Source organism: Lepidochelys kempii, chromosome 3, assembly GCF_965140285.1.
Source record: "Lepidochelys kempii isolate rLepKem1 chromosome 3, rLepKem1.hap1, whole genome shotgun sequence".
NCBI classification, from domain to species: Eukaryota; Metazoa; Chordata; order Testudines; family Cheloniidae; genus Lepidochelys; species Lepidochelys kempii.
The window spans coordinates 151,130,301-151,155,695 of NC_136382.1; the positions used below are offsets into that span (position 1 = coordinate 151,130,301).

Sequence of the window (25,395 nt, forward strand, 5' to 3'; positions counted from 1 at the left end):
GGAACAACATGAACACCCCGGGCTTGAATGTCCACTGTTTCACACCTTGTGTACATCACTTTTAAGTGACCATAAAAAGGGTATAATATGCTACCAAATTACAATAGTAGCATTTTATACCCAGTTGCACAGGTGCAAGGCCTCATCTAGACCAGAGTACCTGATTCTGTTGTAACTCAAGTTCATCAATTTACCTATTAGCCTAAGTTCACTAACAAAACTTTAAATGCTTTGTCTAGCTGCCCCAAGCTTTGGAATACACTGAGAGATCGGGACCAGAAATAAGCATTTGTATCTTAGAGCACAGGTTTTTGGAGCATCTAGATTAACTTTTACAACTGTCTAGGCAAGGTGGGTGAGGTAATATCTTTTACTGGACCAGCTTCTGTGGTGAAAGATACAAGCTTTTGAGCTACACAGAGCTCTTCTTCAGGTAGAGCTCTGTGTAGCTCAAAAACTTGTCTCTTTCACCAACAGAAGTGGTCCAGTAAAAGATATTACCTCACTCATCTTCTCTCTCTAATGTCCCAGGACTACCATGGCTACACCACCACTGCACTTTACAATTCTATTAGTTAATTCAAATTAGCAGGCAATCAATTAACTTACAAGATCAAGACTGTAGCTTGAATAAATCATTAATAGATACACAATTGGGAGGCAGTGGGTAATCAGGCCCTAGACTCTGGAACCTGTAAATTAATATTTCTAAAATATGTCCTTGCACCATGGCAGCTAATTTGACTTTATGCATGCACAAGATTGTTGTTTTTAACTGGCTTTGATGTTTCCTAATGGCTACAACCATCACTACTATAACTTCCTAAAAACGTATTCCAAACTCACCCCAATGGTATCTGAGCACCTTGCAAAACCTATATAAAGACAACAAATACTTCCTAAAAGGAAAATAATTACAAAATTCCCATTTGCCAGAAAAGTTCAAAAACTGAGTTAGTCTAGTCTCTGATTCCATATTTTATATTCTTGGGTGGGCATCGCATACATTTTGGTCCAACAGAACTAGTAGCTCTATCTAACAATGCAATAATAAACTCTAGTAACTTTACCTTCTAGTCTCTGCACTGACTCTGGCTATCCCATAATATTGTTAAATGATCTGTAGTTATTAAAAGTTCATATTTTATCAGTTGAAGAAACCCTGAAAAATCGGTTTCATTTACCTACAGTATTGAATTACCAACATCATGACTAAGGCCCTACTTAACTTGTGATATTGCAGACATTGGGGATTCTGCAATATAAGGTTTCCACCGCAATTTTGTCAGCCTGGCAGCTGACAGCAGGAGCCTACCCATGTGCGGGGCTGACAGCGGAACCCGTCCATCAGATGGGCGCTGACAGTGGGAGCCCTGGCCCTCAGCCCCGTGCACGGCTGACAGCAGGAGCCCCGTCCATCAGCCAGGTGGCTGACACTGGGAGCTTCCACTGTCAATCCCACGCACGGCTGACAGAGGGAGCGCATTTTCCAAATTACTGCAAATAATATAGGCCCATTATTACTCTTCTGCAATTTCCCATGTCTTGTCCGCGACTCAACCGCAATTATATGACAATCATCCCACAATTCAAGTAGTGCCTTAATTATGACCTTTCACCTCCTTCCACTATCAGAAGAGCCTACCAACTTGTCAAAGCAGATACAATACAGAAAATTCTCTAATTTAATGTTATAATAATAAAAATACATTAAGGTGAAGATACATTAACTGCATTAGAATTTTCCACAGCACTAATAAGCACTGAACTCCAGTGGGAGTTGTAGTCAGGACAAACATGCAGAATTGATTTCTAAAGAAAGAGAAATAAATGGGGCTCCAGAGGAAGCAAACTGCACTGAAGCACCAAGTTTCCTCTACATGAAAAAGGCTAATTTCACCTCTGTGCTAAACATCTCACATCAGCCTTGGATTCACTTGTTTTGTTATAGTTCAAACTGAACATGTTACTTTTGCAGAAGATAACGTAAAAATAAAAAGTACACACTGCAAATTCCTGGAAGAAAACAAATTTAATTTTCTTTGCCTTTTACCACATTGCTTCATTGTCAAAAGGAACTTCTTAAACGAAGGCTCATGAAATGGAAAACTGTGCCTCTGCATTATCAAATGTCCCTCCATGGAAAAATAAAAATACTTGCTTCTTTCAGTGGTACACTAGTTTCCTTTGCTAGAGAAAGACAAAATTATATTTTTGTTGCTTTTTAAATTAAAGAAAGTCTAAACTGATCTTTCAGGAGCTTGTTTGTAGGGTTGTTTGACAATGGTTTGGAAAACAGAGCCGAGCAATTTTTGCTCAATTCAAAAACTCATTTTCCCAGAGAAATCAGTTTTACAAATACGGCCTGCTCTTGCTGAAAATATGGTTTGGTTTGGTGCCAGACGTTTCTGGGAATAAAAGTGTTTTTAATGTATTTGGAAGAAAGAGACACTTAATTAAAAAAGGAAACTTTAAAGGTAACTCTGCTGAGCACCACATGAGCTTGATGCTAGTCTAAACTGAAGCTAGCATTGGGAGAAAACAGAGGAAATGAAAAAGAATAAGGAAAAATTGAGGGTGGAGTTTATCGTTTTTAATGTCAAAGTCAATTTAAGTGCTAAATAGAAACAATGTCTCTAGAGTGAGAATATAAACAAATGCTATTAGCATAGAGATCTAACAACAAAACTCTTACAGTCTGACAGGAGACAAGAGAACATCTGGTCAGTCCTGTTCTATCTCAGTCACAGATAAAATATATAGTTATAGTATGCTATATAGTTCAGAGTACCTGTATATATCCCATCATCCTGAAGGGACACACTTTTTAATGGTACATCTAAGCAGCTCAACTATGCTTTTAGTTCTTTCCATCAAGAAACAAGCTAAAAACTCAGAGCAGGGTTGACAAAAATCATACATGAATACCAGAATTCCATTAAGCAGCAATCCCACAATGAAGAAAATCTATAAAAGAACTGGAAAAAGCTGAGGACATTTATACCAAAATATAAATTAATCCTCCTGCCTCACCACTGGCACATTATATTGGAAGAGAATGTTCATGGCAGAAGAGCATACCAGGCAATAAATAGATTTTGTGGGTTTTTAAAGACTGAGCAAAAATGAGATGCTCAAAACATACAACTCCAAAACCACCAACATTACTCGTTATACAAGACTAAAAGATCCAAACCACAAAATGGAAAGTGGTGGGGTTATTTTGGCTTGCAAAGGTTTGAAAATTCTGTGCCAACACAGACACAATGACTCACTTCAGAGATAGGTTCAAAGCACAAATAATTATCAGAGAGGGGACTAACAGGTGTGTGAAAGTGGCATGATGTGATGGGGAATCGTAATGTTAAAAAATTCCTATTTGTTTGTGAGGAAGGATGAGGTAATTTATCTCAGCTGTGGCTGACATACTTTTTTTGGATATTTGAAGTTCTACAGATCCTGTTGCTCTGCACTTTGAGAATTTCTCACATGTACTCTGCTATAGGTTAATCTTTCAAATTCTTCATGTCCCAAAACTGGGGTGAATAGAGGCCTGGGTGGCTAGTAGATGTAATAAGAAATCTAGAATATATAGATATCTTTGATCTATGAAGCCTCAGAGGGCAAGATCAGAGAGAATGCGAGAAGGAGGGGTGTAGACTGATAGCTTCTAAAGAGTCTTTTTTTGGCTCAGCAGCATTCTACAGAATAATTGTCCATGTCTGGGAAGTATACATTCAAAACCCTGCACTTTGTCTGTGAGAGTCTAAACCCAGGGACAATTGGTACAGATCTATTTCATTCTTATGTTACAACACTCCCTACAATGGTGGCAATTAGAGCTAACAAAACTGGAAAATGATGTAATTTATTTATTCACAGTCTGAGAATAGTGAAATTAGTTGTTAATTTATTTGTAATCTCTTGCCAATGTCAACTCTGATGCTGAAGGTTCAACCCAAGAAAGACAAGGCAGGTTCCATGCTACTCAATAGGTCCAGCAAAGATTACAATTGTCAAGGGATTTTTGTTTGTTTCTTTTTAAATAAAAGTTTAGTCTAAAATTTTCTACCTCTGTACTTGAAGTTAATCAAAGAGCTCTGTACCCAAAACTTAGTCTGAATTCCACTATGCTAAATAAATGTGGTAATCAGCAGCCAGTGGTAGCTGATGGCTCATGAGCAATATTCCACATGCAGAGCACTGCTACTAAGCACTATGAGCCATGACACCTAATAAAATGTATCACGTAATGTCCATGCATCTCCAATAAGAACCATCTTGATTTCAGGCTATGGGGGCAAACGGTTTGGGAGGGAATACAGGAGCTAACATGAGAAAGACTGAAGATGGGTCTGGCGATAAGAAAAAAAGATAAAATTGCCAAAGTTATTCAACTTTACAGGAAATATATCAGAAAGAAGAAACATTTCTTTTTTTCTCTGTCAAGTGTCTGCTGTTTTGTAGCCACCATGCTATCTGTTCCTTCATGCTTTTAGCCCAACTGGTATTCAGAAAGAAATTCTTTCAGGTTAAGCAGTGTGATAGATTGATATACAACTCATTATATCATTATGTTCAAGCAGAGGAAAATCATATTTGACTTGACTAACTCTGACTTGTCATCTTGTTTTGCTCTCGCAAAGGTGTATTAGACCAACAGAAAAAAAATTCCAGGTCGATAAACTTGGACAGTAGATGCTCCAAAGATCATGTACTTCAGAAGAAATATCAGTCTTTCCTAATTATTTTTGCCAATGACATCAATATTGTGTGTAAAAACAGAACCTCTTCTTCCCACACGGGCAAGCCCAGTGAGATGTGGAGCTTTTGCTAAGTCACATGGACTGGAGATTAGAGGATCCTGGTGATCACAATGTGAAAATGCTCAAGATTAAGAAAAAAAAGCAGATAATCTGATCAAGTTACAAAGGACAAGTAGGACAGTTAACACTGAGATGTAAATTACTAAAGCAAGAACCAATGAAGAGTCAGATCAAACTACAATAGTTACATTAATTTTTTTCCATGAAGATTATGAGAAAAGTGTATAAGCGGCTTTTTAAATCCCTAGTTGAACACTGTAGTCTATTATTTTCTTTGAAATATTTTTGACTGCAAATTCTCATTTTTGTATTGCTGAGTCTGATCAGCAGCATGCCAGTGGTCAGCTGTAATTCTGCTTTTCTAAACACAAACACCACATTTGACAAATTTACAATAATTTTTGTAGAAATTTAAGTAAAACTTGAAGAGTCATCTTTGAATTAAGCAGATAGTTATCTACTTGTCAAATTGGAAGCTTGACTAGGAATTTCCCGCTTGGAACATAGATAAGAAATGACAATTTCGTAACTCAACAATTCAAGTAAAGTCAGAATTAAATACAGCATCCATGAATTGATTTGTTTTTATCATGAGGGTTTTTTCCTTGTCATACCAGGTGATACACATGCCTGTTACTTCCCTAATCTATTGTACTGTATGTACTACAGCCGAAAATAAGGGAAAAGTCGGACACCTAGTCAAAATGATTTAGAAAACAGCTTATCATTTACAAAGGACTATGGATTAAGAATAATTTAAAAAAATAAAAACAATCTATTTTCCCTAGTGATGTAATAAAGATCATCATTCTGTTTCCTAATCGGTGCCTTCAGGTAACAAATACTTAATTTATATTCCTTCCAGTCTATGGTTCATATGCCATTTTTGTATTCCAATCTGGCTCTGCCTTTTATTTCCTTCCATTCTCCTTTCCTTGGTTAGATTAAAGAGGTAGGGTGTTAATGGGGGACTTGATATAGATTGAAGATCTATTTTATCCCCCCGGAGACCAGCCTGATTTGAACAAATTGAAGAGAGTGAAGCAGCCCCTTTGTGTCCTTGGAAAGCCTTTTCCATTTCAGCATTTCCAGCTGGCAGGCATGGTCCCCTTTGTTCACTGAGAGAACAAGAAAAAAGGTGCCTGTACAAGAAGGTTGTGAATAATTTCGTATAGCATCATGGAGACTGCAAAAGCTCCTTTCCACTCTCCTTTATGGTTGGTGAGCATGTGTACGTGAGGTGGATCCAGTGAGGGAGTGCAGAGAACTGGTGCTTGAGGCTCGAACTGGGCGAGAAACAAGCTGTTGTGTGCCAGTGCCCAGTTCTGCTGTTGCCACTTCCTCGTTACCCTCTTCCTTGTGGGCACTGTTTTGTGCTGGACACTCAAAATGCACACAGTGAAACACCTGGGGAAAAAAATGAAGAGATAAGCAAAACAATTAACAGTAGCGAAAGTGTGAACAGAACTAAACAACACCTTCAGTGAAGCATGCAGGCAACGTGCCAGTGCCAAAGGGCTGATCCAAGCTAGAATGTTTCATCGTGGGCTTAACAGCCTGTGTTCAGAACCCACAACTGTTAGGGTTGAAACAAATGCGAGTAACAGCCATGTAGGGGGAGAAGGCCTTAGCCGATAAGCCTTTATGTCTGGTAGCCTTTAGTTTGAGGTGCTGAGCCTGAATTCAGTTAGATAGTTCTGAGGCATATGAGGACATTTTGGTGATTTGGAAAAATCCTTTAGTTTGCAAAGCAGCATATCTATAATCTAAAAGCTATCAAATGACAATGAAAATGACTTAATTAAACTCCAGAAAGGCTGAACATCCACATTATCTATGAATTAAAGTGACATTGTAATGCAGATGATGTTATCTCATGACTGCCCTCTACTGTATTCAGCAACACCTCAGCAGATGCAATATTTTGCAGTACACAGAAATACAGGATTTGCCAGGTCCAAGGAGACCATTGCTTCATCAAATGCAGAATTCTGCTTCAAGTAGCAGCCAACAATTGATGTTTCAAGATGTGATCATTGTGCAAGCAGTACATAGGGGAACTCCTTCCAGACCCTGCAGGTGATTATCTTAGGCCCTAAAACAGGAAGATTTCCCTTTCAACATTTTTCACCATATTTCCTAGGTTAGTATAGCTGCTTATAGAACACCTGTTCATGTAGCTATTCAGTGGGTCCTTATAAATGCCACTAAACTGTTTGCTTCAATGATTTTTCCATGACAGTCAATTGCACAGGTTTACCACCAACTGTGTAAATAAATCTTTCCTTCTATTAATTTTAAATTTGCTGCCAATCAATTTCATTGAGTGTCCTCTTGTTCTTCTGTCATGGCACTAGCTGAAGAGGGATGCCTGCTTAGTTTTTACTAATCCATTCATTATTTTGTATGCTATCATGCTTCTTCTTATTCTCCTCTTAAACAGTCCAAAACATTTAAATCTCATCTCATAGCCACATAAACCCACTGAAACCTCTTCAAATCTTAGCTGTCCTTTCCTAGGCCTTTTAAGTTCAGCAACATCCTTTTTGAGGTCAGATGACCAAAACCAAACAAAGCACACAAAGTGTAGACAGATCATTGATTTATACAAGACCAGTATAATATTATCTATTATTTTCTACCCTGTCTTTAATACAATTTAGAATCCTATTAGTCTTTTTCACTGTCACTGCACATTGAGCAGACATCTTCATTGAACTATCTACAGTAACCCCTAGATCTTTTTCCTGAGAGTTGCTAGCTAATTTAGAACCCAACAGCGTGTATGAAACCGAGAGAGCTTTATTCACAGTCATGTTCTCTGTAGCTCTCTTATTATAATTTCTTGTGTCTTTCTTGGTGCCAGAATTCTTGCAATTTTTTTTTGTCGTCTGCTCTGTTATTTTCTCTCCATTTCTAGGTGTGATATATATAATGTTAGCTTCTTTTGTAAACTCATCTCTGCATTTGCAATTGCGTTGCTGTGCTGTCTTTCATTAAATAGATTTCTCAAAGACTGTGATTATTTGCTAGGCTTTAAAGTTTTGAAGGTAACAGCCACTGCCATTTTTCTAGCTTCCATTACAAGTATCAGGATTTAAGGGAATGGACTATAACTGATCAATGCATCTTTATAGTACACTGCTTTCCTAGCAAGGTGGTATGGTCAAAATGGGTAGGGCACAGGTCTGGAAATCGAGACACTCCATGCTCCCACAATGTCCTATGCAAATAGAGTTTCTCATTTAAAATTTCATCTTATATTTATATAGTGATACATCTTTTTATACAGTAGCTATTACTAACCATTAGCTGATATCAATCTATAAAATCAGAAAAACTTGTCTCCTAAATTATACCTTTCATTGTTACCATTTCTTTTTCATACCAGGCTGTAATGTTCACCTCAGAAGCTGCCACATTGACACTACTGTGGACTCAAGAGGTGTTTTATTATTGTTTCACTTTAACATATATAGAGCAACACTGCTGAAGAGGGGGGAGTATTCAGAAGAACAGTCCTGGATGTATCAATTCCACTCAGTATTTGATTTATATATGTAACCACAGATAAAGTAAAAACAAACAATGATGCATGTGCTTCTTTATAAAAGCAGGAACCAAGAACTCAGTATTATCCTCTAATCTGAGGATTTCTTGTGCTTCTCTTGGGAAATTTGATGAAGTTCTGGCATCCAAATAAGGAGAGCCAAACTCCCCTACATTTGTTTGAGGACAAGAGGCCTCTTCCAGCAGACATGGCACTGGTCTATCAGGGACATCATCCAAAACTTTCAGTCACAATAAACCAATGACAAAAAGACCTGAGGAGAATAAATGTTCTTTTTTCTTATTTATAAAAAAATAGAAAGACTGACAAGTACAAGGAAAAAAGCCAATGAAAACTTTTTGTATTGAAATATACCAAAACCCAATATTTCATCTGAAATTTATGGCTTTCAATTCTGTCAATAAATGGAAAAAAACACAGGAATGGACAGAAGAGTTTATAATAATTAAATAAAAACATTTACAAAATAGTTCAATGTCACCTACCAACTACAAAAAACACTCAACCATCCACTGCCATCCTGAGAAAAGTGTGGAAAAAACACAGATTATGCTCTAAAAGTCATAAAATCCAAGCTCTGACAGACCAAGTAGGGAAGTACATCCTAGAGTTGAGGACTCCTCATTGAGAACAGGCTGTCAGCAGCCCATTTTGTTTAAAATTACACTGTTTCAATCAAGAAGTCTACTATTTACGGGCAAATAAATCTGGTCATCTGAAAAAGAATGATACACAAGCGGCATGTGCCCAGATTAATTTCAAAGCATGTGCCCAGATTAATTTCCTATGTAACTGAGATAAAATATTCTGAAGGAATAAAATGAAAGGAGCAGAATAATTTATGGCTTGAATATAGATATGATAAAGGCAGGAAGTGAATGGTAAGAATTTTCCAAAGAGCATCTGATCTGATTGATTAAAAGGATGAGGAAGTCATGTAACAAATCAAAACCGATTTGTGAAAAGAACAGAACAGTAACAACGAGATACTGCTGTGTATCAATAATCTAAACAAACTGGGACACATTAAACAGGGGGAATAAACTGAGTAACACATTTATATACACTATGATAACAGCAGCTTAGATGTGGCATGTTATGTAAAGGAAGGAAGTAGGGACCTAATTCTTCTCTCTGTGAAGTCAATGGGAGTTTGGCCATCAGACTTCAAAGGGAAAAGAATACAATCCTTTAAGAAGAGCAGTCATTGACTTCTGAGTAATAAAAGGACATGATAAAAACAGAATAACAAATTTTGGAAGACTGTGGGAAAAGGCTGGTGAAATCGGATCAAATAAAAAAAAAGAAAAGACCACAGGAGAAATGGGAAGTTTTCAAAAATATATTAATGTATGCCTGCCATCTAGTGATAAGCACAGTAAGAGTAGAAGAAAAATGCTAACATGAATGAACATGGTGGTATAAAATAAAATCAAGACTAAAGGAAGAGAGACAAAGTCGGTGAGATATACGATGTCAAATTCAAAAGAGGATTACAAAGTGAAATTAGTGGAGAGATTAAAAATGGAGGTAGAGAATACAAGAAACTTTTAATAAGAAGTTAAGATAAATGAATGGAAGAGCAATTCTAAGTACATCAGGAACAAAAGGTCAGTGAAAAAGGTATTAGGGCCTCCAAGAGATAGCATTAGGGGAATTTGACAGAAGTAGTAAATTCTGCTAAAAATTTAATGAATTAATTGCCTTATCGTTCACAAAAGATGAGAGCCAGAAGTAGACACACGTTTCCCAGAGGAAGCAGATACAATGCTGAAGGAAATCAGGATCATGCTAAATAGGTAATTAAAACAAAATCTAACGTCCAAAGAGTTAAAAAAAAAACAACAAACTTTACAGTCACATGCTTATAAAGACCAAAGCTCCAAAGGAAATGGCAAATATTCATGTTCTTCAGACATATCTCAAATCGTTTGGAAACAGGGAAGGTAGTGGCAGATTGGAGAGAAGCTTGTGCAATACCTATAATTAAGCAGGAATCAGATTCTTTATCTTTTAAGACATCTTACTCAAAACATACAGGTGGCAGCCTGGCTTGTACCAGGCTGCAATTCAAATTAGAGCATTCTTGAGCTCATAAGAAGTTGCATATCTTTGTATTTGTGCAACATTTTTTTACTTAATGCTTACTAATACATAGCATTTTACATTTTTTAAAAACATTTTATAAGCACTAACTAGGTAATAATCCTTACACACTTACCTCACAGGTATGTAAGTATTATTTACCCACTTTACAGATGAGGAAAACAGGAAGGAAGAGAGTAACTTGCCCAAAGCCACACAACATGGAAAGGGTAAAGCTAGGATTAGAACACATGGAATGAACTCCCAGCCCCACTGAAATCAATGGCAGTTTTACCACTGACTTCCATGGGGCCAGAGTTTCATCTACCAGCTCTCAGCTCCTTTCAGGAACAAGGAATCCCAGCCTGCTCACCTGCTAGGTTAACTCCCAGGCAGTCTAACCAGTGCAGCTAGGCCCTAACAGAGCTGCCTGATTGGCCAAACCACCCAACTGCCTGAAGATATCAGCAGACATGCTCTTAAGACCCACAGCAGCAGCAAAGCACTAGCTGCTTAATGCATCCACTCACGGCTGTGATCGCTCCTTAGCCTTCTTGTTCCCATGTTCTAAACTCAGATCCAGCCCTGCTCCTGCCATGGACTCAGCCTTGCCTCACTCCAGGTAATCTGGCTCTGACCCTCAGCTCCAATTCCTGGCCTGACTCATGCTTCAACCACTAGATCTGACTCTTGCTGCAACAACCAGTGTTTACTGCCTATTTCCCAGTCCCTAACTGTTTGATCAGTCCACCAAGAGGAACCCATCAGAGGAAAAGGGGTTCAGTTCTCTCTGGCTTAGATCCCACCATGACAAATGTTTTCCCATCACAGATAGTGGGTGCAGTGTAGGAGCTGCAGGCTCAGATTGCTGCCCTGCAGGTGTAGAATGTGGCCTTGCAAGCACAAGCTGCACAATTTGCAGCTCTGTCCCCTGCTCCCCATGAACCAAAGATTCCACTGCCAGATAAATTCAACAGTGACTGTAGCAAATTCTGTGGATTTCTGAATCTGTGCTGGCTTCTGTTTCTGTTGCAATGAAGAGCACTGACCAAGCCAAAGTAGAATTTATCATCCGCTTGCTGACTGAGGAGGCCCTGGCCTGGGCTTCCCCTGCTCATGGAAAAATCTAGCCCTCTCTTGGGTCAGTTTGAAAACTTTGTGCAAGCCATGGTGGTAATCTTTGATGACCCAAATCACATATGCACAGCAGAGGCTGTGCTTCAAGCATTGCGTCAGGGGAGCTGATTGGTTGCCAAGTTTGCCACAAATTTTCAGGGCCTGGCAGCAGACACAGAATGGAAAGAGGCTTGCAGTGTTACCACTTCCAGCTTGGCTGCCATGAAAAAAACGAAGATGACCTGGCACAGATGGAGTCCTTGCTTGGCCTGGACAGTATAATAGAACTGTGCATTAAGAGTGATCACCGTCTGACGGAGCACTGCCAAGAGTGAAGCTCAGCCTCTTGTGGCCCATTGGTTTTCCTAACCCCAGTTTACTAACCACAGGCTTTGTCCCCACAGACTGCCCATGCCCAGTCCTCCCTTTCCAAGGCTGAAGAAAAAAAAGACATACAAAATGGCAGGTTTATGCCTGTACTGCAGAGAACCAGGACACTTCGCATTGGGCTGTCCTGCCCCAGCGAATTCCATGTCTCAGCCCCAACAAAGATGCCTGGGTTGATGTTCTTCCCCTCCCCCGAGTACTTGATATTGATATTTGTCTGCCAGTACTTTGGCAACAGCTAACCAGAACCTGACACATTTCCGACTCTCCCTCTAACTTTGACACCCCACCATATCTGAGGTCCGCCTAGAAGCGCTGGTTGATTTGGCTGCTTCAGTAATTTCATGGACTTGGACTTTGCATGAGCACATGCAATGCCCATCCAGGTGTGAAAGCTCTCCATACTCGGTGGAGTGTATCGAAGGGACACTTCTCTTGTAGGGCCTGGTTACCCACCAGACTGCCCTCTTGGAGGTTACTATCCTCCAGTTTGGGCTCATCCAAGCACCACACTCTCAGATTATCCTCAGCATGCACTGGCTTGCCACCCACAATCCACATATCCATTGGCGGGCAGATGCAGTACATTTCAGCTCCCTGCATTGTCAGCAATCATGTCTCCCAATACTCAGCCCTGGACCAGAAGATCTCTGTGCTCACTCTGCCTCCTCAGAAAATCTGAGGCCATTAGTTCACAGGGAATCTCTGTACTCTCTGCACCCCTTCCTGCCACCTCAGTGATACCTGCTGAATACCAAGAATTTATAAGAAGAATGTGTACACCTTGCCACCCCATCCACTTATGACTGCTCCATTAATCTTTATCTGGAAGTGGAGATCTCTTTTGGTTATACCTACTCTCTTTTTGAAGCTGCCTTCAAAAGAACCTTCAAAATGATTTCATTCATCCATCCATATCTCTGGCTGGGGCACTGACCTTCTTTGTAAAAGAGGTGGATGGATCTCTAATGCCCTGTTTGGAATACAGCAAGCTAAACAAAGTTACCAAACAGAATTGGTAACTCCTGTCCCCTATCAGGGAATTCTTTCAATGACTTAGCTCTTCCATGGTCTTCACAAAGTTAGACCTCCATGGAGTTTATAACCTGGTACGGGTTAGGAAGATTGACGAGTGGAAGTCCACCTTCCATACCGGGTAGAGACATTTCAAATAGCTAGTTATGCCATTTGGCCTGTGCAATTCCCTGGCAATCTTTTAGCATTTCATCAATGATATCTTCAGGGACATGCTACACCATTTTGTATTATCTTAATCATAGAATATCAGCGTTGGAAGGGACCTCAGGAGGTCATCTAGTCCAACCCCCTGCTCAAAGCAGGACCAATCCCCCCCAATTAAATCATCCCAGCCAGGGCTTTGTCAAGCCTGACCTTAAAAACTTCTAAGGAAGGAGATTCTACCACCTCCCTAGGTAACGCATTCCAGTGTTTCACCACCCTCCTAGTGAAAAAGTTTTTCCTAATAGCCAACCTAAACCTCCCCCACTGCAACTTGAGACCATTACTCCTTGTCCTGTCCTCTTCTACCACTGAGAATAGTCTAGAACCATCCTCTTTGGAACCACCTCTCAGGTAGTTGAAAGCAGCTATCAAATCCCCCCTCATTCTTCTCTTCTGCAGACTAAACAATCCCAGTTCCCTCAGCCTTTCCTCATAAGTCATGTGTTCCAGACCCCTAATCATTTTTGTTGCCCTTCGCTGGACTCTCTCCAATTTTTCCACATCCTTCTTGTAGTGTGGGGCCCAAAACTGGACACAGTACTCTAGATGAGGTCTCACCAATGTCCAATAGAGGGGAACGATCACATCCCTCGATCTTCTGGCTATGCCCCTACTTATACATCCCAAAATGCCATTGGCCTTCTTGGCAACAAGGGCACACTGTTGACTCATATCCAGCTTCTCATCCACTGTCACCCCTAGGTTCTTTTCCGCAGAACTGTGGCCTAGCCATTCGGTCCCTAGTCTGTAGCGGTGCATTGGATTCTTCCGTCCTAAGTGCAGGACCCTGCACTTATCCTTGTTGAACCTCATCAGATTTATTTTGGCCCAATCCTCCAATTTGTCTAGGTCCCTCTGTATCCTATCCCTACCTGCCACCGTATCTACCACTCCTCCTAGATTAGTATCATCCGCAAATTTGCTGAGAGTACAATCCACACAATCCTCCAGATCATTTATAAAGATATTGAACAAAACTGGCCCCAGGACCGACCCTTGGGGCACTCCACTTGATACCGGCTGCCATCTAGACATGGAGCCATTGATCACTACCCGTTGAGCCCGACAATCTAGCCAACTTTCTACCCACCTTATAGTGCATTCATCCAGCCCATACTTCTTTAACTTGCTGACAAGTATACTGTGGGAGACAGTGTCAAAAGCTTTGCTAAAGTCAAGAAACAATACATCCACTGCTTTCCCTTCATCCACAGAACCAGTTATCTCATCATAGAAGGCGATTAGATTAGTCAGGCACGACCTTCCCTTGGTGAATCCATTCTGACTGTTCCTGATCACTTTCCTCTCGTGTAAGTGCTTCAGGATTGATTCCTTGAGGACCTGCTCCATGATTTTTCCAGGGACTGAGGTGAGGCTGACTGGCCTGTAGTTCCCAGGATCCTCCTCCTTCCCTTTTTTAAAGATGGGCACTACATTAGCCTTTTTCCAGTCGTCCGGGACTTCCCCCGATCGCCATGAGTTTTCAAAGATAATGGCCAATGGCTCTGCAATCACAGCCGCCAACTCCTTTAGCACACTCGGATGCAACGCATCCGGCCCCATGGACTTGTGCACGTCCAGCTTTTCTAAATAGTCCCTAACCACTTCTTTCTCCACAGAGGGCTGGCCACCTACTCCCCATGCTGTGTTGCCCAGCGCAGCAGTCTGGGAGCTGACCTTGTTTGTGAAGACAGAGGCAAAAAAAGCACTGAGTACATTAGCTTTTTCCACATCCTCTGTCACTAGGTTGCATCCCTCATTCAGTAAGGGGCTCACACGTTCCTTGGCTTTCTTCTTGTTGCCAACATACCTCAAGAAACCCTTCTTGTTACTCTTAACATCTCTTGCTAGCTGCAGCTCCAGGTGTGATTTGGCCCTCCTGATCCGCAAGGATTTCACTGTTAAGCCAAGCTGGTCGCCTGCCATATTTACTATTCTTTAGACACATCGGGACGGTTTGTCCCTGTAACCTCAACAGGGATTCTTTGAAATACAGCCAGCTCTCCTGGACTCCTTTCCCCCTCATGTTATTCCCCCAGGGGATCCTACCCATCAGGTCCCCGAGGGAGTCGAAGTCTAAGTCCAGGGTCCGTATTCTGCTGCTTACCTTTTTTCCCTGTGTCAGGATCCTGAACTCGACCAACTCATGGTCACTGCCTCCCAGATTCCCATCCACTTTTGCTTCCCCTACTAATTCTTCCTGGTTTGTGAGCAGCAGGTCAAGAAAAGCTCTCCCCCTAGTTGGCTCCTCCAGAACTTGCACCAGGAAATTGTCCCCTACATTTTCCAAAAACTTCCTGGATTGTCTGTGCACCGCTGTAGTACTCTCCCAGCAGATATCAGGATGATTAAAGTCGCCCATGAGAACCAGGGCATGCGATCTAGTAGCTTCTGTGAGTTGCCGGAAGAAAGCCTCGTCCACCTCATCCCCCTGGTCCGGTGGCCTATAGCAAACTCCCACCACTACATCACTCTTGTTGCTCACACTTCTAAACTTAATCCAGAGACACTCAGGTTTTTCTGCAGTTTCATACCAGAGCTCTGAGCAGTCATACTGCTCCCTTACATACAGTGCTACTCCCCCACCTTTTGTGCCCTGCCTGTCCTTCCTGAACAGTTTATAACCATCCATGACAGTACTCCAGCCATGTGAGTTACCCCACCAAGTCTCTGTTATTCCAATCACGTCATAATTCCTTGCCTTCACCAGGACCTCCAGTTCTCCCTGCTTGTTTCCTCATCTTTTCAGAAAATCAGGCCTTTTACAATCATCACGTATGCAACATCCTAGAGGGACTCCTTCAAAATTGTCTGTATGCTAAGCCTGAGAAGTGAGAGTTTGACCAAGATACAATTGAATTCCTCAGGTATATCATCTGACCCAAAGGGATAATCATGGACTAAAGATCATGGACTAAAGAGGCCGTAGGCAACTGGGCCTCTCCAAAGGACTTCCATGGGGTACAGCAATTTGTGGGCTTTGCCAGTTTTCACAGGAAATTTATCAAGGGCTTTCCTAGTTTAGTCACCCTGTGATTGTCCTGCTAAGTAAGGGAGCCTGGTTCACCTGGTCCCTAGAAGCCCAATCCAACTTCAAGCAACTAAAAGAGAGCTTCACTATGGCACCCATATTGACCCCACAAAACTATTTACAATAGAGGCCAAAGTGTCAAACTTTGCTCTGGATGCAGTGTTGTCCCAGCCAGCAGATGACTGCACCCCCATGCCTTCTAGTCACATAAGCTAATTCATATGGAGAGAAACTTTGATATAGGGAAAAGGAGCTGATAGCCATAAAGGCAGCCTTTGAGGAATGGCACCGTCTTCTAGAAGGGCCCAGGTTCCCTGTACAAGTCCTCAGAGATCACAAGAACCTGGAATACCTTTGGACAGTCAGGCACCTTAACCAATGAGAGGTCTGCTGGTCCCTCTTGTTTGCCTGGCTCAATTTAATAATTACCTGTCATCCAGTGTCAAAAAACCTGTCCTGCAAGGATGAGTACCTTGACTCTGGCAGGCGAACTCCTTCAACAGTTCTTAAGGTGTCCAATTTTGTTAATGGGACAACAGACAGCAACCTGATGTCTTCCTCTATTCCTTGCAGCCCAATGACCCATTCACAGCTTAGATCCACCCATTCCTTGATGATGCCGGTACCCAGCCTGTTGCAGAGTTTAGAATACAGGATGATGTCCTCTTCCAGAAAGGCTGTATTCATGTTCTGGGGGGACAGCTTAGGCTTTAAGCCATGAATCACCACTTCTTGGTCACTTTGGCCACTTCAAGACCTGTAACTTGGTGTCAAGGACTTTCTGATGGTTGGGCCTGCACACCTCTGTCAAAAAGTGATAAAACACCCTGCAATCTTGGTGCCTGAACCAAGAGCCCATGCTTGAAACCGCTTGCTCTTCTCCAACTCCATCATATCCACTGTGGATCACTATGTCCATGGACTTCATAGTGGAGCTGCCTTGCTCTCAGGGGTACACAACGATCTTGGTTGTAGTTGATCTTTTCATCAAGATGGCACAAATCATCCCGTTTTGTGCCATCCCTATTGCCCCAGAAATGGCTTGCTTTTTCCTAGGAAGAGTTTTTCATTACCACAGATTGCCAAGAAGACCAGGGACCTCAGTTAATCTCCAGTTTCTGGCAGGAGCGTCTAATGCTCCTGGGCATAGAATCCCTCATCTCATCTATATACCATCTGCACACCAACTAGCAAACAGAATGGGTCAACCAGATCCTTGAACAATACCTTTGCTGCTTTTGAACTATCATCAAGACAACTGGGTTTCCCCTCTTCTCTATGTTGAATTTGTGTATGATAATGCCTCCAGCCAACAAAGTCCCTTCTTTGCCAATGATGGGTTTCATCTTTGTTTTCACCCAGATATTCCTGCAAAGTCTCTTGTACCTGCTGCTGCAGATTTAACTTCCCACCTATGTCAAATACACCAAGAATTGAAGGAACACCTGACATCTGCTAAGGAGGCTTAAACCCCATGCCAACCAGGATTGCCAGGCTACTCCCACTCTTGCCATACACTACAAGGTTTGGCTATCCACTTGGAAACTTAGGTCAATGCGCCCGTTGGCTAAATTAGACCACCAGTGTCTGGGTCCAAGATTCTGGAACAGGTCAATCCAGTGGCATTCAGGTTACAATTGCCTGAGTCCCTCTGGATCCACACAGAGTTCCATGTCTCCTTCCTCAAGCCTTATATCAAGAACCCATTTCTGCCCTGGTCCACCTCATCACCCCCACCTATCACTGTCCAGGGGCAGGAAAAATATTTGGTTTGACAGATCCTTGACTCCCGACACATCAGAAGGAAACTCCAGTACTTAGTGGACAGGGATGGTTATGGTCTGGATGAATGATCCTGGGAACAAGTGGAAAATATTCATGCCTTGAGCCTGCTTGCGGGAATTTTACAAAACCTTTCCTGACAGTTCTGGCCCTGATACCCCTGGGAAACGCCCTTCAAGGAGGGGATACTGTCAGGAATAAGGTCCTGCAGCTAGCCTGTTTACCTGCTAGCTTAACCCTCAGGCCATATAATGAACCAGTTGAGCCCCAAGTGAGCTGCCTGATTGGCCAAACTGCCTGATTGGCTGAGGCGATCACCAGACCTACTCTTAAGACCAATAGCAGGGTGCTGGCTGCTCAAACATTTGCCCACAGCAGCTATAGCACCTACACTTGCTTGTTCCCAGACTTGATCCTGCCCTGTTCCTAGCCTTGCTTCACTCCAGCTAACCCAGCTCTGACCCTCAGCTTTGATTCCTGGCCTGACTCCTGCTCAAGCCACTAGACACTACTCCTGCTCCAGCCAATAGGCAAGACTGCCTACATCCTGGTCCCTAACGGTTCCCAGTCTTTTGTTCATTCTACTAGGTCATTCTGCTTCCTTAGTTTGTTGCATTAGTCTTGTACATTCACTTCAACACCATAAAATATAATCATTTTGCCATTTTCACATGTTTTCCAGTAACATGGAGTATGACTGCCAGTTCCGACGGTGTCATGTGCAGCAACATGCTGTTGAAAACCTTAAACCAGTCCTACTAATAATCTAGGAACTATAGATTTGAAATATTAAGCTTCACAGTGGAGAAAAATAATGGAAATGTGAATCAGAGAGAATATGAGAACACCTGGAAAGGTGTGACTTAATGAAGTGTGCATCCATTCACAGAACGAAGATCATGTCAAACAAATACTATATTGTTTTGAAGAAATGAAATAGCTGATGGGGGAAAGGCAAACAGTAAAACTAATTTTTTTTGGTCTTGAAGAAAAGTTTCTGATAGAGTGCAACATGAAAGAGCCAGTTTAGGAAGAAAAGTTCAGAATGTGAGTGCTTAACATTTTCTTTCCTGATTTGTAACCATATGTAAAACACGGTACGTTAGCGGCTTTTATGAACTAAGAGATTAAAATAAAAGAAAAAGGACCTGATTCTCATTTACACTAAGGCCCATTTATATTGGTCTGGGAGCATAAAGTGGCCCTAAAATGGATGTAAATTGTATTTGTGGTCTTAAACTTCGTGTAAATATAATTTACTCCCACTTTAGGGCCACTTTACACTGTCAGAGCAGTGTAATAGAGCTGTAGTGTAAATTAATATTAAGTGCCAACAATTAAGGTATATCCAAAAGGAGACAGTTAAAGGTAGATGGAGGAGGCTATTGGGTTAGAGGAATGATTTTACGCACTATACTGTATCTGTGACTTAGACAATTCATTGCATTTCAGTAAATGCAGAGACATTTAAGATATGAAACTCAGGAGAAAACCAAAAAAGATTACAACCTCAATGATCACTGAAGATGTGGGGTAGTAGACAATAAGACTGTAGATCCTGTTGCATATGGCTTTACAAAAAATAAAACAGCGGGATCAAACACTATATAAATAAGAGAAAACTGCTTTGGTTTTTATTGAAGAGACTATTGAGGCTAGCTTTGGAATACTATGCAATGTTCTGGCCATCTTATTATTTAAAAAACAACATAAGGGCTCACATCTTAATACTAGTGAAGAGGCAGGCAATAGGGAATTTAGATGGGATTCTTCTGAGCAGTTACTTAATATATAGCAAAACAACCAAGTGGAGTGATAGGTGCAACTCTCATAATATTGCTCTTGTAGAGTTTAACAGAAATAAAATAATTATTTGGAACAAAGTTGACTTTGGAATACAGTTCTTAGTGTCAAAAGAGGGAATGACCTAAATGGGCACCACGGTCTCTTTCCGACCTTTATAATACAAGCTACAGTGTGGAGAGCCAGAATGTGTAATGAATTTGCACGTACAGAAGGAATTTTCACCCCAGGCAATGTGCTCTACATAAACTACTATACAGCTCCTTAGAAATAGTACCAATTTCTACAGAGAATTGCACTAAAAAGCCCCCTGAGCGTCAGGTCTTAACCAACCTTTAGCTATTGGGGATCAGGATGAAACTTATCCTATGGGCAGAATAGCTCATAAATGCCTATTGCACACTTTCTTGGCCTTCCTCTGAAGTTTCTGATACTGGTTACTGTTGGTGACAGGATACCACTTAAACCGATCTCTGGTTTGATCCAGTACGGCAGCTCCTATGTTCCTAAATTACTGCAAACTTCATTTATGGTTTGTGGAGAATGAGAGTTATCTGCTTGATATTAACCTTCTGAAATGTCAGGAATTAAATCAAAGGAGTCTGTAAAGAATGAAACCCATAGGGAACAAAACAATGGCAAAGAGAAGGCTCCTTGAGGAAACAATGGGGGGAATGATGAACTGGAGAATATCCCGTCTGGCTCCATCCAAACTAGAATGGTTAACTCTTTCCAAGGCTGGGCCTAGGATCAGAGGGGATCCTAAACCTCACAAATGTTAGGAAAGAAAGGAGTGGTTACCCAGGTTGTGTCAGTGAAAGCTGACAGATGGACTGAGGCACACTGATACATAGCCTGTTGCTGCAGGATTGGCTGCTTTTCCTGCCAGAAAGAGAGGTAGGTGGCCTGAGAGGAATTCATAAAAGATGGCAAGGAAAGCTGAAGGTGTAAGACAGATCCATTTGTGTTGGCCTTTTATTGTTTTTAGCCTTTGCTTTTCTTGCTTTTGTACCTTAAAAGGAATGAAAACATAATGTCTTGTTTTAGGTGCTGTTTCTGTGAACGTACAAACGTGCACTATCACATATGCTCCCGAAGAGAAACTCTGACAGGTACAACACCAAGTTGGACCTGTGTCACGAACATGATTGGGAACCAGGGAGATTCCAGACCAGAAATCCAATCTAAGAGTGGTTGGACTGCACTGTTCCTCCCAGAGTGAGGTGCAAGAAGCCACGCCTGTCACCTAAAGGGTGCACTCCGTGAGGAAAAAAGGGGTTTAAGATGCAGTTTTCCCTGTAGGCAGGATACTGTGCCTTTCATTGAACAGCTTTGTAAAACTGGACAAAGTATTCAGTGGTGAAAGTGAAATCAGTTAGAAATAAAAACAAGAAACGGGTATTGGAAATGATCATCCAAACTTATGAAATATTCTTTCACAGATACTCAGTCCCAAAACCAGGACATAATCACAGAGTTGATTCACAGCTTTAAAGTAAATTCTGCATCTGTAGCTCATCTATTGCTTAGTCACAGGAGCTAGTACAGATGAATTTTGGAGGGAAAGGGAATTGATCTAACTTTTATCACCATTTCAGGTGCAGTCTCCAAGACCAATGTAGTGTCACATTTATAATGTCCCCAGAATTCTAATGTTATATGTATAGGAATAAATTTATATTAGTGATCTTTAGTAAAGAGATGACAACCAAAAGAGACTGACGAGTGTAAATATGACAGTCTACATAAAGCAGAAATGGAATAAGCTTTCATGGTGTACTTTCAACAAATCCACGGGAGGCAGGAAGATATTCTGGCTCCAAATTTCAGAGAACTCACTAATGAAAACTGAGCTTCACAACAAGATGTAAATTTTTAAAACATTTTTAGTGTTTAAAATATTTTTGATCTTTGTTTCCAGGGTGTACTTCTTCCCATTTCAGTCTCTTGCTCATTCTCTTTCCAACCTTCTGCTGAGTGTTGGCAGTGCTGATTGCTGATTCCGAAAGGTATGCATGATAGCAACCATTGCCTCAGCCATTTGTACTGACTTGACTTGTGAAATTTCACTCTATATACCTTCTGTTGCCTTGCCTAGGACAAACATCCCCATATAGTAAATAAAATCAGAAATCTTGACTTCTAGTACCACTACAGTTGCGAGAGTCCACCTGAAAGTCACATAATACACTTTACTGATTACTTATTATTATTTGAATCACCCCAGGAGCCCGTCACGGACCAGGACTCTATCATGCTTGGCACTGTACAAACACAGAACAAAAAAGACCCAAAGAGGTTACAATGTAAGCACCGGACAAGAGACAACAGATGGATACAGCTAATTGGCACAGGAGAACAAGACAATATTGATCAACATGATAGGCAGTGGTTTCAGCACACCAGCAGCCTAATCATTGTCAATTTTTTTGAAGGCAACACTGCAAAGGAGAGTTGGAAGGAGGAATCTAAAAAAAAATAATGAAGTGGCTTTGCAGATGTTGACGGGGAGCTCATCCCAAGCATGAGGGGCAACATGGCAGAAAGCCTGAAAGTGCTTGTTTGAAAATTTAACAAGTAAGTGATAGTGGCTGACATCATGGACTGATTGGAGGCAGGAGTCAACCTTACAGTACTAAATAAGAGATGACAGGAAGGGTGGGGAGGGACTGTGAAGGGCCTTGAAAGTGAAGACAAACGGCGTATGTTTGATACAACAGAGAAGAGGGAGTCAGTGAAGGGATTTAAAGACAAGGGTGAGATGGTCACAATGATGGGATAGGAAAACGATCTTTGCAGCAGCATTCTGAATGGCAATGAGTGCTACAAGATAGCACCTGTCAAGTCCAAAAAACAGAATGTTGCAGTAACTGAGACACAAGATGATGAGAGCCTGGATGAGAGCTTAAGCTCTGTCGATGGATAGGAAAGGTTGTATCTTACAAATGTTATACCAAAAACATCTGAAAGACTTAGGCCTTGTCTACACTAAAGGGAAAAGTCGATCTAAGCTATGCAATCTGAGCTATGTGAATAGCAAGTCTTAGAGCCTGGGGATCATGGCATGCCCTGGTGACAAATTGGGGGGCGGGGGGAGAGGGGAGGAACCCACCGTAACTGAAATTTATAAGTGAACTAACTATGCTATCCTAACCAACTAGAACTATCTACAGCAAAACCCAAAAGTACTGCTAAGCCGCTTGATGAAGCAGAGCAAGGGGAAGTTCCAGCTATCGTCACTGGCGGTAAGAAGGAATTGAGGGCCCTTTATTGGGTGCCATGAAGGCACAACTCCAGGAGGTGCCCAGGCTGACCCCACGGATGTTGCTAGGGGAAAAATATTCCAGCTACTGTGCACATGCGCACGCACACACCTGATTCAGAACTGATATGAACAAGTACTCAAAGAACTGTTTCTTCTTCAAGGAGTGTCCCTATGGGTGCTCCACATTAGGTGGCTACCAAGCAGTTCACTCTAAGGTGGGTGTGGTGCGGGGTGCTTCAGAGTTGATTCCAGTACCAAAGAAAGCACAGCCGAGCTGAACACTCAGAAGCAAAGTCATGACTTATTGAGTAGTGTTCAGCAAATGTACGTATAGATGCCCTTACATATTTCAATAATGGGCACATTTTTGAGGAATGCTGTAAAGGTGGAAATGGACCTCGTAGAGTAAATACATATGTTCAAAGATATTTGAATATTACAAGACTCGTAGCAAGAATTAATGCAGAAGGATATCATCTTGGAAAGACTTTGATTAGAGATTACAGACACTTTTAATCTACCAGCAAGCAAGACAAACAATTTCAGGGTCTTTCTATCCAGATGGAAGGCCAGGGCTCTTCTGATGTCAAGGGTGTACAACTGTGCTTCTTGATTATCGAGGGGAGGCATAGGGTGGAAGAATGACAGGTGAAAGAATGGGTTGGTTAGTATGGAACTGGAAGAAATTTTAGGTATAAACATTTTGGATGGGGTCGCAGCATGACCTTGTCCTTAAAAAATACTGTGAAAGGGGGGCATGCCATAAGGGCCCCTACTTAGCCATCACTTGGAAATCAGGAATGTTGTTTTCACTGACAAATGGAGCAGTGAGTAGGTAGCCATCTGTTCAAATGGGGGTTCTTGTGAGGCATTTAGGTATTAGATTAAGGTTCCAAAGAACAGTAGGGTGCTTGACTTGCAGATCAAGGTTCCTCAGGGAACTCGGAAATCTCTCTGTCATTGGGTGGGCAAAAATGGAATAACCCTCCATTGGAGAGTTGAAAGCCCTGATGGCTGCTAGATGGTCTCTGACAGAGTTCAGTGAGAGTACAGAACTTTTTAGTGTTAGGATATAGTCCAGTATATCTGGCAGTGATGAGGTCATCGTTGGAATATATCTGAGGTCACACCAAAAGAGAAATCTTGTCCATTTTTGAGAGTATGTGCAGCGAACAGACACTTTCCACCTGTGTAATAGTACTTTTTTTTTTTTTTTTTACACTTCCTCTGATCAGGTGGGTCTCTAATCCCATGAACCATCGACCAACCATGCTTTGAGACAAAACACTGTGAAACTGGAGTGAAGGATCTTCCTGCCTTACTGGGAAAGGAGATGAGGAGGGCATGAAGAGTGATCGCGGAGCAAACGGCCAATTATATTAAGTAAGGAATACATGTTAGTCTGGGCCACGTCAGAATTATTAAGATGACTCTGACTTTGTCTCTTTTTATTTTGAGGAGAACATTGGCTATTAGAGGAGTCTGTAGGAATACATACAGGAGATCCGACAACCCAATGAAGGTGAATAACATCCCTCAAGGATCAGTGACCCAGTCTGTCTCTCAAGCAAAACTGGGTACATTTCTTGCTTAACTCTGTGGCAAACAAATCTGAGGAGTGCTGCATTGATGGAATATGTGGTGTAATAAGCTGGGGTCTATTTCCCACTCATGGTCTTTGAAAAAGTGCCTGCTAAGTGCATCCACAGTCACATTTTGAACCTCCAGGAGATAGGCTGCTGTGATGATGACCTAGATGCGTATGCACCAATTTCAAAGCTTGACATCCTTTGCGCAGACAGAGGGAGGGTTCTTGCTCCGCCTTGCCAATTAATATAAAACACGCATAATATGTTGTCTATCATGATCTTTATGTGTTTGCCCCTGATTAGAGGTAAAAATTGGAGACTCGTACCTGACTGCTCTGAATTCCAGGAGGTTGATGTGCAGCGTGGTCTCTTGCAACATCCATTTGCCCAGGGATGTGCAAGCATCTAGATGTATTCCCCACCCTAGTAGAGAGGCATCTGTCATTATGATGACCACTGGGAGAGGATGTGCAAATGGGACTCCTGTGCACACATTGTGATAATCTTTCCAGCAGTTGAGGGATTGTTTTACTCAGGTGGGTATGGAAAGAAGCACATTTTAACTGTGTTTGTTTGGTGAATAAACAGCCTGAGCCTAAAAGCAGTTCTTGACTGGAGTTTGGGAACTGAGTTGCATTGTACTGGCTATGTTGGAAATGGTCACAAACCTGTGCAGAGAAAAATAGGCTCTTCCTGTT

At 41.6% G+C, this 25,395-nt stretch overlaps 1 protein-coding gene across 1 annotated transcript in view; it reads right to left on the reverse strand.

The window, feature by feature from the left end:
* Window positions 1-527: 527 nt before the first annotated feature.
* The window catches only part of BTBD9 (BTB domain containing 9), a 300,205-nt gene continuing 275,337 nt past the window's right edge, over window positions 528-25,395 (reverse strand). Inside the window, exon 11 of the mRNA XM_073338551.2 lies at window positions 528-6,233. Within this exon, the coding sequence (XP_073194652.1) occupies window positions 6,039-6,233 (195 nt within the window). The 3' untranslated portion in view covers window positions 528-6,038. The remainder of the gene's footprint in view (window positions 6,234-25,395) is intronic.